This window comes from Anarrhichthys ocellatus, unplaced genomic scaffold (genome assembly GCF_004355925.1).
Source record: "Anarrhichthys ocellatus isolate YVR2014 unplaced genomic scaffold, GSC_Weel_1.0 scaffold4, whole genome shotgun sequence".
Taxonomy (NCBI): domain Eukaryota; kingdom Metazoa; phylum Chordata; class Actinopteri; order Perciformes; family Anarhichadidae; genus Anarrhichthys; species Anarrhichthys ocellatus.
In genome coordinates this window covers 5,855,401-5,872,570 of record NW_022280034.1, presented here as the reverse complement: position 1 = coordinate 5,872,570, position 17,170 = coordinate 5,855,401, and the positions used below count along the sequence as shown (strand labels likewise).

General features: G+C 45.1%; 1 protein-coding gene across 1 annotated transcript; it reads right to left on the bottom strand.

Annotated features, from left to right (window-relative positions):
* Positions 1–1,012: 1,012 nt before the first annotated feature.
* fam53b (family with sequence similarity 53 member B) lies at positions 1,013–14,980 on the bottom strand. The gene is given in 6 exon segments (XM_031843407.1): positions 1,013–1,991; positions 1,993–2,064; positions 4,892–5,640; positions 7,344–7,398; positions 8,396–8,628; positions 14,791–14,980. Coding segments are annotated over 5 exon segments (1,230 nt in total). The 5' UTR covers positions 8,486–8,628; positions 14,791–14,980; the 3' UTR covers positions 1,013–1,727.
* Between the last annotated feature and the right edge of the window lie 2,190 nt (positions 14,981–17,170).

Here is a 17,170-nt window from a genome sequence, read left to right as displayed (position 1 = left end):
ACCCTCTCCACTCTACATAAGTGGGGAGGAGGTGGAGAGGGTGGACAGTATCAAATTCCTGGACCTCACTTGGTCCCTGAACACATCACACCTGGTGAAGAAAGCCCAGCAGAGGCTCTTCTTTCTGAGGAACCTAAAACAAGCTGGCCTGCCCCCTGCACTTCTACAGAAGTGTGATCGAAAGCATCCTGTGTATGTGCTTTACTGTGTGGTACGCCAGCTGCACAGCAGAGAACAGGAGGGACCTGGCCCGGGTGGTTAGAACAGCACAGAGGATTGTGGGAGTTACCCTGCCTGACCTGGACACTGTGTATGCTGGCCGTCTCCAGAAGAAGGCCAGAAACATCTGCACAGACATCACTCACCCGGGTCACTCTGTTTGTTCCACTACCATCAGGAAGGAGATACAGGACCATCAAAACCCGGACTAACAGGCTGAGGAACAGCTTCTTCCCCAGAGCGGTTTCCTCCGTCACCCCACCACTGCCACCCACTCCACCCAGCTCACACCGGACAGTGCTGAAACAAATAGTCAATAATGCGACACTGTAACCAAGCACATTTTTCACTTTGAAGCCTTAAGTCTTGTCTTAATGTTTTTATACACTTTTAACTGTTGCTGCTGTAGTGATGAGTCGCCAACTCAATTTCGTTGTGTGTTCGTACAATGACAATAAACATCCTTATCGAAGTTACGCAAGTTTTGTGACAAATAAATCAACGTTGACTTCTCGTTTCACACGGGTAACGAATGGCGGCCTCCTGGCTGAAAGATGGCAGTTTGTTCAAACCCTTTTAATAAACAGTCTATGGGTCAGAACCAACGCAAAGCCTTGCAGTATTCGGAGGGATTTGCGCCATTTAGAGAGCAAATTTGCGTCTATTCACGTCCACTTGCGTTTTTTTTCCTTCGAGGTGTGCAATTACGCCACATCTAATGTTCACATTTTCATCTAAACACACATTTTTGTTGATTTTGTGAATAAAGACGTTGAAATAACGTGATTACAAATGACACATTTAAAACTGTTTTATTTGTATAGAAATATGCTCATGTTTTACATAACTTTGTAGTTACAAATCGTAAAAAGAATATTAACGCTATTAGAATCACAAAGGTTTTCTCACACAAAGGGGAGATCTCAGAGAGACGCCTGATGTTACTGTGTGAAATGTTAATATACTTTACAGGTTGTGTGTGTGTGTGTGGGTGCAGCTTGTTGCTCAGTTAAGAGTGAAAGGGGCTTTACTAACGGTAGCTCTCCAAGTAGTCTTCATTTCTGTTCATCGTGTACTCATGTACTATTGAAGAGGAACGGACACTCTTTCTAGTGCAGAGAATTGATACAAACCTGCTGTGAATTCTCTCCAAACGCAGTACAATGAAGGTAATCAGGGTTACAGAGACATGTGAAACCCCAGTCTCTGAGCCAACATTAATATATCGCTTTATATATTCATCAGTTCTATCAGTCCTCCCCGACTTCCTTGTTCTCCTGAGACACAGTTGAGATAACGCACAGTGTGGGAGTAGCTTCCGACTACGCAAAGCCTCCAAAAAATGGCCCACAAAGCTCAATCTCTCCATTAGGGAAAAAAAAAAATAACTAGTGCTGGAACGCTCACTGCATTAGCTTTCCACCTGCTTTGTCCTTAAGACTATCAGTACTGTTTACTGTACCACCTGGTGATAAACTTTCAGTCCCCTGAGAGGGAGACGGTCCAGCTCAGTTCCTCTCAATTTGCTCAATGTCGAGCTCGCCTCCAAGTTGATACACGTCCTTCCTCATGCTACACAGCCCCGCCCACAGAGGGTCGTTGTCCTTCCCGTTGGTCGTCCCCGGCATCCAGTCCGCCTCCTCGATGGTGGGGTCTGACGGTTCCTGGGGGATCTCTCCCTCTTTGGTCCAAGGCTGAACGTCCTCTGGGCCGCGTTCGCTTGCTGACGAGTCACCGGCGTAACACTGAGCGGTGCTCCTGAGAGTGGGGGGGGGCCGGGCTTGACTCGCAGCCGTCTTCGCCGGTGATTCCAGGGCAGCTGAGGCTGTGGAAGTTCCGAAGTTTCTGTGGAAGTACAGAAAGAAGCATAGAGTGAATGTCCTCAATGAAACAAGCATTAACTTAAACAAATATGTCAAATCCTTAGTAGAAGTCTATAGTTTCCATTGTTATCAATCAAAAACATTTCCTTCGTGTTGGACTTTGGACCCATTGGTCAACTAGGGCACAAGCAAAACTAAAAAGGCATACAGCCATCCTATGAAGACAATCCCTCTACTGTACTCGCAGTATGTGGGTTAGTCAGTGAGGTCAGAGCTGGACACTGATGAACAACCACTGTAATAAAAAAAAAAAAAGATTTGAAGGGTATAAATTTAGCCTGCATTACATACTGGAGCAACTGGTAGTGGCTGGTGGATGCGATCTGAGGTCCAGGCAGCAAGTGGCCAGATACCCAGAGGGCCTTTGGACTCTGTGTTCATTGTACAGATCTAGTGAAAGGCCGGCATACATCTGGGAAACCCAGGAACCTCCTTTTAGGCAAATCCACATGTGCCAACTCCGCTGCAGGCGAGCGCCGGGACAGCTGTGGGTGCTGGAGTGGAAGGCTTTGTGACAGAGGCTTATCCAGCCAATGTGGAGAGGGCAGGACAGCTGCCTCATGCCCGGGCCACTACGGTGTCGGGACAGAAGGACACGGGAGAATAGGGCCTCTGTGAAACCTCCTGTCACTTGTGTGCTTACGTAACAAGCACCGGATTGTCGGGGATGCAGGTCACAGCCAAGTGTAGGAACCACAGGAGCACAAAGTGTCGTCTTCTACCGTTCTGTCTTAAAAAACTGTTAAAAAGCCCAAAGAGATTCGGTTTATAACGACATGAGAACGGGTGAAATGTAAAGAGAAATGATCCACGTGTTGGCACATCAGATCAAACGTGGCCCTGCTGTTTTTCTCGGCTCCGTTCAAGCGGGTACATTTGTCAGCGCCGGGCCAGTGTCACATTGCTGCCTTCTGCATTAGCACTTCTGTGTTCACCGTCACATGGGACCGCACCGATAAGGCTGTGAGCAAGTCTGGACCATACCAAAACAACGCCGACGCAGTCGACATTAAGTGCACCGAGTATCTCGCTGTAACTTGGAGCAGAGGGGGAGTTCTGCAGAGGAAGAGCTTCGGGCAGAGAAAAGCATCTTTCACAGAGTGTCCGCACAGAACTTATTGCACCGCATTACAATGCGGGTCATGAATCAGTGCTGCCAGTGTCCAGTTTGTCTGCTACCCCCCCCAAGGAGAAGACCTTACTGACCTTGACTCTCCATCAATACAAGCTGATCAATAGCCCGTGAGGCCCGGTTGTGGCAGCGATCCACCCACTGAGCTGAATTTACAGAAATCAATATCTCTTTACCCAACACGCATCTCCCCTGTGCAGCGATCTGTAACCTCTGCCACAGCTGCTCTACTTCCTGACATTCATAGAGCCGCAGTGAGGGTAGCGGTTTCTCCCTGAGTAAACTACACCGTTGTGGCGTGTGGATGAGAGGACACACTTTATAGACACACTCTGCACTGCGACCAACCTCTGAAGAGTAAAGGTGACTTTGAGTACTGATACGGTGACGCGTGTGAAGCCCCGTAAGAGTCGAGTGCCGAGCGAGTTTGGTCATCGCAAGCGGACATCTTTGCCATTGTGATTTTCTGAGTCTTTGCAGCGACATACTTCGGACTTCTAAGTTTAAACAAGCTGTCTGTTTTTCAATTAATCAATCAAAAATGAAGCCCATAATGTTTAAGTCTATAAAATGGCTTGCCTCTAAACCTGAGTCACTTGAGAAGTTTAAAAAGATGTCAAAACCGAAAACATATATACGATGCAATGAAACGCATCAGTCCTCACATGGAGGAACAGAGCACGCAATGCAGAAACGGCAGGAAAGTTACAATGGCAACAATCTCAGCACCCTGACGTTCCTCTGTGAAAATATTGTTAGTAGCCTCGCCTGAGGCTGTTTTCTCCACGCTGACCTCGTCCCTGTTTTCGGAGCGTGTGTGGCGTCTGCTTGTCGTGTCACAGTGACTGTTAAGACTGCTGAACTCTGGGTGACTTTCTCAGAGGGGGCCAAGTCCAGCTCTGTGTTTATAATCCAATCGGTGTACGTGTGAAACTACGTGTGTCTGTGTGCTTGTGGGGCAAAGAGATAAAAGAGCCTGTCAGGATGTGCAGATGTCTGTTGAAACACGGTTTGACTTCATGGTTTCGTAAGATCGTTTCTTTTGAACGAAAACAAACTCATCTGATCATCTAACTGGCATTTTAACTCCTGCTTTGATCAAATCATCTCCATCCCGTACTATGAAAAAAGGGAATTATATGCGTTGTGCGCTCTATTTCTGCAAATGCACAACCACATAATGGAATGTGACCCAGAACAGGCCTGCGTGACTCCTCCTCCTGCAATGATCGCCTTCGTTTAATGCCGATGCCTGCAGAAACACTGAGGTGTGCTGATGGAGAACAGACACAGCGGCGTGACCTTAGTTGGAAGTGTTTGTTTATCCAACATGAGCAGGAGCAAGTTGCCACAACAGCGTAGTATAACTAGCTAATGTTAGTGAGACTGATGGACCGAGCAGAGCGTCCAGCTGGCATGACTATTTCCTGAGGGTCTTGTCTCATATGCTCAAACTCTTTTGGAGCACATAAGAAGGCTGTGGCAAGTTCAACCAATAAATAAATGGCACATAAAATGCTCCAATAAATTATAGGATTTGCTCAGGTGCAACTGTTTAACAGTTTATATGACTGGCTATAACTGGCAGAGATTGCAGTATTTAATCAAGTGTCTATTGTCCTGATTAAACATGGAATAAACACTTTTAAAAACCAACCTGTGTCATCTTGGCCAGGTCCAAAGACGGCCTCTGCTTCTGTGCGTCAGCTGGTCTTCTGCGCTTCACGCCGATCTTCTTGTCGTTGAGGACGCACGGCTGCGAGCGACTGCGGGCGAGACCTCCCTGTCCGCCGCGGCGCTCCAGCTCGGGTGTGGAGTCGGGGGAGCTGGCCGGCGAGGGTCCGCATATCTGTTCATGAGAGAGGTAGAGGGGCTGCGCTGAGGGCTCGGAGGACAGGGTCATGGAGGAGGCAGGCGTCAGACCGGTGAAGGCGGAGGGGCAGGGGAGACGCCGGGCGAAGCAGGGCAGCTCCAGGGTGTTGGAGCGGGCGGGCAGGCTGAAGCTGGAGCTGCGCTGCATGGCTGGGAAGCCGAGCTGCGTGTTTACCGCGCCGCCGCGGTGGACGCTGCCGCCGCTGTGGCACCGCCTCTTCTCCACCGTCGTCCACACGCGAGAGCCCTGAGGGCGCCAGGTGGAGCGGCAGCCGCCGAGCTCATCTGAGCAAGACAGGGACCGGCACTGGCGCTTGCTGGGGGGTGCAGTGGAGTGCGAGGACGCGGCCTCAGTCAGGCTGAGGTCATGCAACAAGCTAGTGATTGTGGTCGAAGTGGAGCCAACGTCCCAGTCCCAGTGGGCAGAAGTCTTGTGCACCTCAGGCAGGACGTCCCACAGGCTCTCCAGGCTGGTCCCAACCGGCCTCTGCTGTATAGCACAGCTGTGGCCCAACTCACGCCACCGGCTTGTCTCTGCAGCAAAAGACCAGATTAATTTTTAATTAAATAACTTGAAATCAGATCACAGACAAGACATATGAAATGATTTATGGGCTTATTTGTACACCAAGACACTGACTTTTGTCTTAAAAAGTTAAAAACTAAATACAACATTTTGTCTATTATGTTGTTTTTTTGGCATACAACAGGTCGAAAAAATGGGATGTTTATGTATAAATGAACTTTAACTATATGGGAAACAAGTGAACCTTTTTATAAGATGTTTCACTGAGGCAGCGTAGGTTGTCATATGACTGCCAGTTCAGGATCAACTTGATCATAATTATTCTGGGTATTTATTTATTTTATATATCACTTTGGACCACAATGTCTGCCAAAGTAGTAAATGTAAGTGTATCAAGACCTTGAAGCAGCTCTGATATTGGCTTGTAAAATCTCCCTGCTCTTGACACTTAATTTTATTGGTGTGGAACCTCCTTTAGAAAAACACAATATGAGAATCACTTTCGACATGAACCTCTGGCCTTAAAAAAAACATGTTTTCGTGCCACGGTTCTACAATCATTGGAGGTTATGTTTGGCAACCTCATCAATGACACGGCTCCAGTCTGGGTCAGCGCGTTGGTCCCAGCATGTGTACTTTGTAATGCCACTACTCACTGCTTTGTGAAATTAGGCCCTAAAAATAACTTGTGTCCTCCAGGCAGGTTTAATCACAGCTAATTGGGAAGGGGGGGGGCGAGCTCAGTGTCTAACTGACTTAATATCAAACCTCAATAACCCATCATAAACATTTGGACTAAAGCTTATCTTCTTTTTTTTTTTTTTTTTTTGGGGAGATCCAAACCAGCTCCCTATCTGCCTTTACTTCTGCACTAGTACTGTAGCTGCCATGCCTGGAAAGCAGCTGTTATTCCCACAACAGAGACTCTCTGAATAGCTGAATGGATCAGCCAACTAAACTGGTCAGTCAACTCTGAGTCAGATACTAAACGTCGAGGCCACTGCCCACTCCTGGTATGCAAAAGGTCTATTCTCCACCGGAGATAAAAATCCAAAATACCATCTGCAGGACGGAGGACAAAGGCCAGTGTTAACAACACCTACTGGTGCTGCTGTGTACTCTGCCAGTATTACACACTCGATGCCAAGATACTGCAAGGACAGAATACCATCTAATCTTACAAAACAAAGACTGTAAAAGCTGTTACTCAGTCATAACCAAAAATGTCCAACTTGCAAAAGCATGCAGGAGTGTCCATAAGATCCCAGCTAATGATAAGCCGCTAACACGTAGTCATTATTGCCTTGGCTGAAACACCTGTCGGACACGTTTCACATTATGCCGTGTCACCGTAGATGCGATATAGACTGGCTTGCTGCCCTTCTGCCAATAATTTCTCAGAAATATTACAGCCGAGCAGCTCCAAAAACCTCTGCTGTCAAAATACACTTATTCTGAGCTCTCTACAAGCTGCTGTTGGATGTACATATTTACTTGTCATGTACATTTCGTGATGGCAGGTATGGCGATAATACATTTGCATCAATGTAATGAAGTACCTTGTTTTGTTTGACATCTAAAATAGACACTTATTTACATGTTTTACTACTAAATTACTCCTTTGGTTATTTACTACTGAAATGATCCACATCACACAACACACTTACAGGTGTGAATGTGTACATTGATGAGAAAGATGGCAGACTCTTACCCATGAGTCCACAAGAGAAAAGTGCAGTCCCCTGGGTCATGGTCTGTGCCTGGAACTGCAGAAATGCAAGAGAAATTCACTGTCAGCTCTGCAGAAAGTCACATGAATAGGTTCTAGCATTAACATGTCAATAAATCAACAAATGCTAAATCAGAACCTTTTGTTAAGTCAGATTTTTTGTATTGTCATAGCACATTTTTTTTGCTGCTGAGAGATGAAGACCTAAGTGCAACCCATGAACAGAGAGTGTTCCACCATGAATGCCTCTGATTGACACCTCGGCGCATGATGACTTCATTTCACGTGGCTGAGAGGGCAAACGGTCCACATTAGTGAGGGGATTTTCTCACTCTGCATGGATGCTGATTATAAAATGAGTCAGAGTTAGTCAGCCCAGTGGAACTAAGATACTCCATTGTCATTTTGAGTAAACTGAGCAAGGGGGGGATTCAAAACCAGATGACAAACAGCTAGTGTGATACAATTATGAGAAATTGTAACAAAAACATTCCTTATGCCCAATGTTCAACATCACTTCCTGACATTTAGGAAGGCCAACACCTATTCATGTTTCTTGACTCAGGGGAAGTTAAAAGTCAAATTTAGGCTCTAATTAAAGTTGACAAAATAGGAAAACATAACGTAGAGCCATTAAACTGATCTGGAGCGATGAGTGGCTGGCAACAAATTTGTTGATTTAGGCCCAATTTCAAACCACCGCCTACACCCTCTCCCTTACGCACTTCCGCTCCACGTTTACGTTGAGTGTCCACCATATTCAGTGCCATCAACCAAACCAATTTGCAGGGAGTGGGTTATACAATCCTCCAACAGTGAGTATACATCTTGCCAGAGAGAGGGAATTTTGTCCCGAAGCGTGCCGTTGTATTTATACCCTACGGCGAGGGTGTTGGGGCCACATTGGAATTGGCTTAGGTGCAGGAACCTTGTCGTATTCCCCTTTGACGAGTGCAGTTCAGGCTTGTTGACAATGCTACATACAAACATACAATTACACGTCACACGGAAAAAAGTAGAAAATAACCTCTCACCGGGCCCAAATCTGTACTTTTGGATGTTACATCATCGGCGCCCTTCTTTTCCAGTGTTTTCTTGAAAATGATCACCATGGCAATACACATCTTTGTCCCAAGTTGTTCCAGTGAGGGCAAGAAAAGTTGGCGTCCATCTTGACCGGCACGGTGTGAGCAGGCTGGTTTCTCATAAACTTAAAGACAGCAGCCGTCAACTCCTTCAGGAATGTGCTTCACTCCTCGGCGCAATCCTGAGCCGACACACAAAGATGAGCAAAGGGTTTAGAACTCAGTACATTTCTGACATTCTGACGGACATATAAGCGGAGAACAATCCAGCTGGATCGGGGAGAACACATCCCCTGAGTGGAGGCTCTGAAACACACAGTCAATGGAGGGCAAACCCAATGCTCTCTTACGGCCTTTCAGTAGCAAACATGACTTCAGAGGTTGTTCTGTTGAGTGAGTAGCTTCATTCATCGAAGAGGATGTCGGCTGCATTCTCTGCACTTACTATGGATTCCAATCGTGACACAAAGTCACAGCAAAAGAAAAGTATTGTCAAGTGTCGAATCGTCCAAATGACTTGCAGCATAATCTATCTCTCTGCCTGATTGGTCTATATGCTTAGTACGAATCAAACAAGTGTTGCTTTAGCAGTTCATTTGCTAAAGGTGCTAATTCTGACAAGACTTTCGACCAGGCGGCAAACTCCGGTTCTGCCGAGTGAAGCCAATGCGGAAGTGTCTTAAAACTTGCATTCTCTCTACTGGCCAGCAGGGGGCGACCCCTCTGGTTGCAAAAATATGTCGGATTGTATAGAAGTCTATGAGAAAATGACTCTACTTGATTTATTACCTCAGTTAACATTGTGAACATGAGTTTATGGTCTCAATTGCTAGTTTCAAGTCTTCTTCAATACAGCATGATGTTCATTTAGTAAATAATGTTCCCATTTAGAGTCAAATGGACCATAAAGCGGAGTATGCTTTAGGGCGGGCTTACTGTGACTGACAGGTCGCTGCCGCTACTACTTCAGTCCCCCACATTCCAAATATGGACACTTCTGTTCATTGGTTGCAAAAAGCCAAGATGGGAACGGCCGTAATCCAAGATGGCGACGGCCAAATCGCCGAACTCGAGGCTTCAAAACGGCAGTCCACAAACCAATGGGTGACGCCACGATGACTACGTCCGCTTCTTATTTACAGTCTATGGTTTTGACGCTATGAGGAGGCACTAGAGCTACCACATACCGGGACGTAGCGTCTTTAATTATGTTGTGCAGAAACCGTTGACGCTGTGGAGAAGTGGCTTATGCTGCAGGAATTGTTGGAGAACTTTCTGTACCATTTGAACTACTGTGAATCCAAGCTGTCTACAGCTACTGTCTTCAATTAGACAGTCACAAACTGTTAAAAGCCAGTAAAATGAAATTGCACTGCATTTTCACTTCCGCGTGGTCTCTCCACAGTGTCACCAAAACTAGAACTTTATACCTTGTTTTGTTCCTGCCTGTCGATGTGGAGATTATCAGTCATCTGAGAGAGGGCAAGTTTCCTCAAAGTGTTCCACACTGGAGCACACAAAGAGGAATAGAGCAAAGTCAAAGTTGTGTAATTGAATCCTCAGAGGCTGGCTGGGAATAGCTGACCTTGCGGTTATCAAAACAACCCTTTTCGCATTAGTGCTGCTCCACGGTTACAGTACGCAGCTGATTAGCCATAGACGTAAATCTATACAGCCATCACGGAGGATTTTTTTTTGCTACCGCAAGATCAGTTCCACTCGAGGTGACGTCAGTGAGGAGATTGAACCAAAGTGCGGCGGGCACAACATCGTCGTAGGTCAGAGGCTGTTTTAATGGCGGGCAGAAAGAAGGGAGGAAGAAACGGTGTACGTGAAAAAAACGAGTGCTCTGTGCAGAAGATGAGACACCGTGGGAAACAAAAGAGGAGGGAGCTGACATACTGGAGGTGGTGTTTGCATTCAGCATATAATTTCCATTACTAACACTCGTCACGTCCGGGAAAACAACTTGAACGCAAAGATGTGTTTGCCAGAGTTCTACAAGGAGATCAACGCGGTTCAAGGCTTTAATTTGTGGCCTTGTGTGAACAGAACAGATGAAAGCTGGGAGCTGGAGTAGGTCAGGCCAGCTTATACTGTGCGTGACCATTAACCACGCAGATCTGTGTTTCACAGCAGAGATAACTAGGGACATGCTGCGGTAGAGGAAACCATTGTTTACATATTACCACTAATGGCTCGGGTCAAGGATGCAGATGGCAATGACACAGAAAGAAAGAACCTCGCCCAAAAATAAATGAAATTGGCAAAAACTAGAAGCCTCTTTGACATGATGTTTACCCAAACAAAAAGGTCACGAAATGATGTTTTCCTTTCCTGGAAAAATGGAAAAAGTCTGAGTGTAGCCTGACACTCTGGACTCTGAACTGTAAACAACATCACTTCTAGTTACAGAGAATCACAACAATTTATCATCTTTCTCATGCTCAGGCATTACGCTTTCATCCCATAAATCTGAGCGCAGTGCTTTAAATGGGCGAGGTATATAACATAATTATAAACATTCCTCGGCTCCATGACATAAGCTGAGCACACAGTTATAAAAGCCTAAACTCACAGCCTTTGAAAAACATTAAAAGTTGTGACAAGTTGTGAATAGAATATATTTTGAGAAGCGCTGGCAAAGGGCTTTTTCTTTTTCTTGTATGGACAAAGCTCACAAAGGCATGGTCTCCAATGCTCAATGGATGCACCCAATGCACCCACCTCATACGGAGTTCACTTCTGTCTTCTGTTAAATGAGATTTCTAGAATTTCTCCCCGAGGGGTGCCGCTACCCAATAACGATGCCGCCATTATCTGGAATCGGTTGGCGTCTCTGCGGGCCGATAGCTCTTTATCTGGGCTGGGGCAGCAACAGCCATGACAGCTGAGAAGTCTAATCTTTGAGAAGGGGAAGAACGTTGCAGGACGTTCCCCTCAGACGGGGCTTTCCGTCGCACGCAAACAGGTCTGCAGTGACAGCGGCCTTCCTAAAAGACAACAACGCTGCTGCCTCGGACGAGCTGATGGGACGCCACACTTCCTTTTGTGGTCACCACCAGCCTTTCAACCATCGCTGCTTTGGCGTGTCAGAAAGAGCAAACTATCGCGCGGCCTCGATGAGCAACAGATAGGCGAGGAAACCACAGAGCCTATTGGGTTGAGTGTAAAAGAGTCGGCTCAACTATCAACAGCCTGAAGAAGCCGTGCTCTGTTTTCTATAGGCCACAATACTACTATAAGGAAAGACTACAGACTGTCAAGCTTAGCCATTATAACAGCCATCTAAACTGTAGCCACCCATGAAAGCGCCGTTTCCCCAATTAGAGCAGCTTTTCCATACATTACTCAGACTGTAATCCCACAGGTTAGGCCTACATTACATAAGGATTTGGCAGCAGTTTTAAATCATTGTTGCACCTTTTATTGGCTGCTGATCAATGCCAGTGTAAACCACTTATGGACCTATATTCAGGATTATTACACTTGCTTCAATTTTTTCATTAAAGCTTTCGTCCGTGTGAAGTTGATACAAAACTTAAAACGTAAAAGCACAGATGTTACGTTCAATTTTTCCGACATTCCTCCTTTGACATTCCTGCATGCGGGGCAGTCGGATCTGTGTCCTGCTCCCAACAAACCCCGGGATTGTGGCCGTCTCAGTAACCCGAGCATCTGCCGTGCACCTGAGACGTCCCACGACTTGAAATCTAACTTGAGGGATTTGTGCTGCTCTTCATCACCGGTGCCACTCGTGAGAGGAATGCTGGGTAATAGAGCGGCTGTCCCCCTTTCCACTGGGAGATGTTCCTCAAAAAGGATTGTAACCATGAGCTACTGGCTCTGGTGGCCTACTTTTCTTTTGAGTTGCACAGCTTGCACGGGATCCATATTTGGACTCCCATTACAGCAGTCCCTCATGTCATAAGTGTGTTTGCAGATCATGCAATAAAAAGGCAAGACAGACGTGCAGGGCTCATGAAGACCGAATAATTGAATGACAAATTGGCCAACGAGTTCTGCTTTTTTTCTCTCTCTCTTCTGCAGCACCGTGCATTGTGTTCACTGTGAAAACCTGAGGCTTTTGAAACCCGAAACTTTCTTTGTTGGTGTTTTCATTAATTAGGTGCCACAAAGGGCAGGTGCCACCAAGTTTTGCCACGGCCGACTGACTGAAAAGAAGTTTATGAAACTCATTGTGAGGTGGAGGCAAGCCCACAGCTGTCCGCATGTTCACAGACATTAGGCTATGTCAAACAGGAGGCACACTCTACATTTAAAGCAGCGAGCTTCAATAGTAGTTATCGGGGCTCAGTTGAGGGTCCTGGGGTACAGCCAAGGTCTCACAAGCATGCAGCTGCCCACTTACCATAAACACAAAAGCTCAGCATGGCTATGCATGGCAGCCAAGGAGGCCTACGTTTTAAAGCGAGCCTGCTGTTTAATCATCTCATACATAATCACTCGCACTGTATATATTTGTCCGGAACAAGAGCTTTGTTGAGCTCTGTAATCGAGGCTTTCAGCAAACCTGTCCCGAGTTGGAGAGAAATGTTGTCCACTTGAATGCTAAATCTAAGAAAGTCTCTTAATTACAAAAGGTTGGAGACACAGCAGTCTCTCACTCCCCACAGCAGAATAAAATTGCATGTTAATAGACCCGACATAAGAGTAAGTCCCATCCCAGTGGACGCAGACCTAATAACTTTCAATCAAAATTAAGAGTGGAGGAGAAAGAGCACTCCTGAGTTTTACATGCAGGAATGCATCCCTCCCCCACACTGCATTTCCACTGAAACAACACGAGAAAGCCAGGGAAGTAACTTTTTTCCAGATGAGTGTTTGAACCGTGGCATCACAGTGGCATTGCAATTTACAGGGCCCTGGAGGGCCTTAATTTCAAAGCTCTCTTTGTCTAAATGTCTTAATATTCCAAGTGATATGAACATGGAAAGCGGTGTCATCTACAATCTCTGATAGGCAGCCTCTTTTTTATACTTGAGATAAAACGGTTTTGCCAGCCCTCCAGGTGGATGCCTCTCCGTTTCAGAAGAAAATAGCCTCAAAACTGAGCTTGTCCAAGTAACCAGCACAAACAGTCCTTTAAAACCCCTTTCCCAAAAATCCCTCATGAAAGGGAAATGAGTTTGGCAGAGAAATTGGTGTGACGGGAGCTCACAGAATGTTACATGCAGGCTGCAGAGCAAACAGGATTTTGAACTCGACAGAAGGGCCACAAGCAGCTGATGATAAAATGTGAAACGTACGGCGGCGTCAAAAAGTGAAGTGACACATATGCATTCTACCAGTAAGTCTCCTATTTTATATTGGAACTGTTTTAATGTATGCATGGTCACGCCACTTATGAGCTCAGCAGGAATAATCATGGCCGTGGGACACTCTGAGAAAATTCAGGTTTAACAAGCTCTAGTTTTTATGATTGTGCACTGAGCACCAACACTGCAGAATCTGTCAGCCAGCTCTGTCTTCATACCTGAGGGGAGGGTTGGCTGGATAACGAAAAAGACAACATTCAACTGCTACGGCACAAACTGTAACACACAGGAAAGAGAACTAAATGACATGGGTACCAAATGATGTGGCATCAGGTATAAAAGGCTTACACATATGCAACCATACACCGGTGACCTATCGTGCCGTGTATGAGTGAAAACCCAGTTTCAGATTATAATATATGCGCTTGAAAGCCAATTCACAAATAAAATGCTTGTGATCCAATAAACGTATCTCTTTGCAAACTTAATGGATCACTTTGTCAACGAATCAGAGTTTACACTTGTTGTCAGATGTAAAAACAAGCCAAGCACACTTGGTCTGACATTAAGAAGATGAGTGGATGACACTGGTATAAAAACTGATATGTTTACAGGTATAATTTTTAAGATGTATATGTATGAGCATGTCTGAGCTTCACATAAACTTATTGCCACTTGTTTTATTAATCTCCACTGTAACATTGCATCACATTCTGTCTGTAACAATCTATTAAGAGGCAATAAGGACATAATAAACAGAAGAAGGAACCGACAGAAATCAGTTCAAGCTGAGTTTATGTCAGTAATACCCCAGACTGGACAAAAGAGACACAGCCATGGTAGTGCATGAGGAAAAGTTGCTAAGCTATCTATTTAGAGCTGTGTAAAGTTCCCACAGAGAAGACTTACTTTGTTACTAATCCCTTCTGATTAAATGTGTCATCATAAAAAAAATCACACTTCCAAAGCACAAGGGAGCATCACACTTGTATGAACTAGCTACAGATCCTTAGTTAGCTATAGCACAGAAACTTTTATTATTTCACCAAAAAAAGTACCACTCACAAGCATCACGGAGAGCGCCTCGTATCTCCGACAAACACCGGGCAGCTGCTTAGTTTCGCTGGGCCATGTTGAGGTTTTTTTTCCACATAAAACCAGAACAAGGCTTCAAGGGAGGAAGCAAAGCGAGCAGTTCACTTCGCGTCCTGCTCCAGGCGGCTCCTGCAAACTACAACATTGCCCCAGTGCACTACTGTCCAAGATTGCACGCTAATAAGCCCGTGACAACATACGCGGGCAATACTACTTTTGACAGGGGAGAGGGGTGTCTCAAAAGTTATTCATGCCGCTAAATCTATCAGTTTGACGTTAATTATTTGCGTTGTTTGGCTTTGTTTAGGTTTTACATCCATTTCGGCTGAAGCGTATGGTGATAGAAAGTAAAACATTAATATATTTAAGACTTTTTTGTAACATTGCCACCCCCCCCGATTCTGTAACTAGTGGTTTGATCCACCCTGCAGTAATGAAAAGTAATCACACAGTTTTGAGCTGTGCATATAGACAAGGCACTTTCACAATATACAGTGGTGTAACACGATAACCTGCCGACTGCGTGTGACTTAAAGAGCCAGATGGAGGGAGAAAGCGGAAGATATAAATTTCTAGTTCTCCGTCACAAAATGAGTTTCAGTGTAATAAAAGTTGAGGTTAGTCCTAAATAAATGCATTTATTACAAGCAGAGGATCTCCACTGGCTTTATCATGCAATATGCTATTTAAACTACCCAGGTTTCTTTTACACTTTTATTGCAATAAACTCAAGATGTCCAACCTGTTATTACTAACATTTTTGTATCTTGTACAGCCAGTGATACAAACAGAAAAAGAGAACAATACATTTTTTTTCTTTAAACTCTTGGTTTACTTTACATATCAACACATGTTGTGCAACAAGTGTATATATGGTAACCTGCACGTACTATTGATATCACATAGGCCACTGGTTCTATCCACCAAAGTCCTTGTAATCTTCGTTTTTTTCTTCTTTTACTTGAATACATGTAGTAAGCCTGAAAAGGTAAACCCAGTATTTCACTTTACTATCCTGTTAATCGTCTTGCAACCCCATCCACTTCCAATGCAATGTGGGTGGCAGTAGCTCAAGATTTGGCTCATCACCACACTCATCAAGTATGGAGTGTGGAATGATAGCTGGAGAGGTGCCAGAGGTTTGCCTCCCGGGGACTGCCGAGATGCCCCTTGAGCAAGGCACCGGACCTCAAAATCTGCTCCCCTGCTAGCTCGTATATATACTTGTATAGGTTAAATGCAGAGGTTAAAATGAACTATCTGTGCCTGACATGTGTGACAATAAGAGTTGATTTACATTTGTTTTCAACAGCTTCTTCATATATAACAGCTGTGCATCTTACTACATGCTTATGTGTACATTGTGATCGAGTGACAGCAGCAGGCAAAAATGCGTTTACTTAATGAACCTAGACATAAGTCAACAGTACTCATGACACGTAGGCTACTGCACGAAAGTAAGGCAACTGGATATTATAGCAACAATCACATCACATGCTGTATGTTAATGTCTTTTGTGGGAGCTGAAGTTAACACACTGGGGCCTCAGAAGGGTGGGGAGCTGAAGCTCACCCCTGGCACACACTGTTGTTAATCAAGGAGTAACATCTGTTGTGTGCCACTAATCTCCCCCAGACTGTCAGACTGTCCTCCTCGGTTTTAGACTGTCTGCCTTTTGTGTTAAAGGGCACAGAGGATTTTGTCGCCTCCATTATGTAAGCTATAGTGTGGGGGTGACATTTTTTTAATTTTTTTTTAACCAAAACCCCTTCAGCAGTCTAGAAAGCGACCAATTTAGCAAACAAATGCAGACTTTGCATGTTGTGATTTGTCGTCATAAAAGGCACAGATGACTCCTTCTCGCAGCTCATCATGTTTGGCAGTGTGTGTTGTGACACTCAAAACCATAGGGGGCAGTATCCACCAATCATAGTGCAACAAGACTGACCCAAAGTGTAATAGCTTCTATGTTTGAGAAACAACAAACCATGAAGTAGGTGGTTTCAGTCATTTCTCTTTGACTTTGTTAATGTAACTGTAGCTAGCATATGGTTGACAGTAAATGGGAAGTGAGCTTCCAACTCCCAGTACTGAGACCCCATGCAGAATGCTGTATGCCATCTGTGGTTCACACTGGCCTCAGACAGATGGCTGAAGGACTCCTGTTACAGGAGCCATCCCTTCTCAACTTTAATGAACAGATAATCCTCTCCTTCCCTGACAAAATTCCCTGTTTTATGATTTAAGTTTTCATTCATTTTTTTTAAACAATTGCAGTAAAAACATTAAACTCGTTCACTTCATACTGTAGTTGTACAGCTGAAGGAGTACACCTGTTCTATATGCGGTA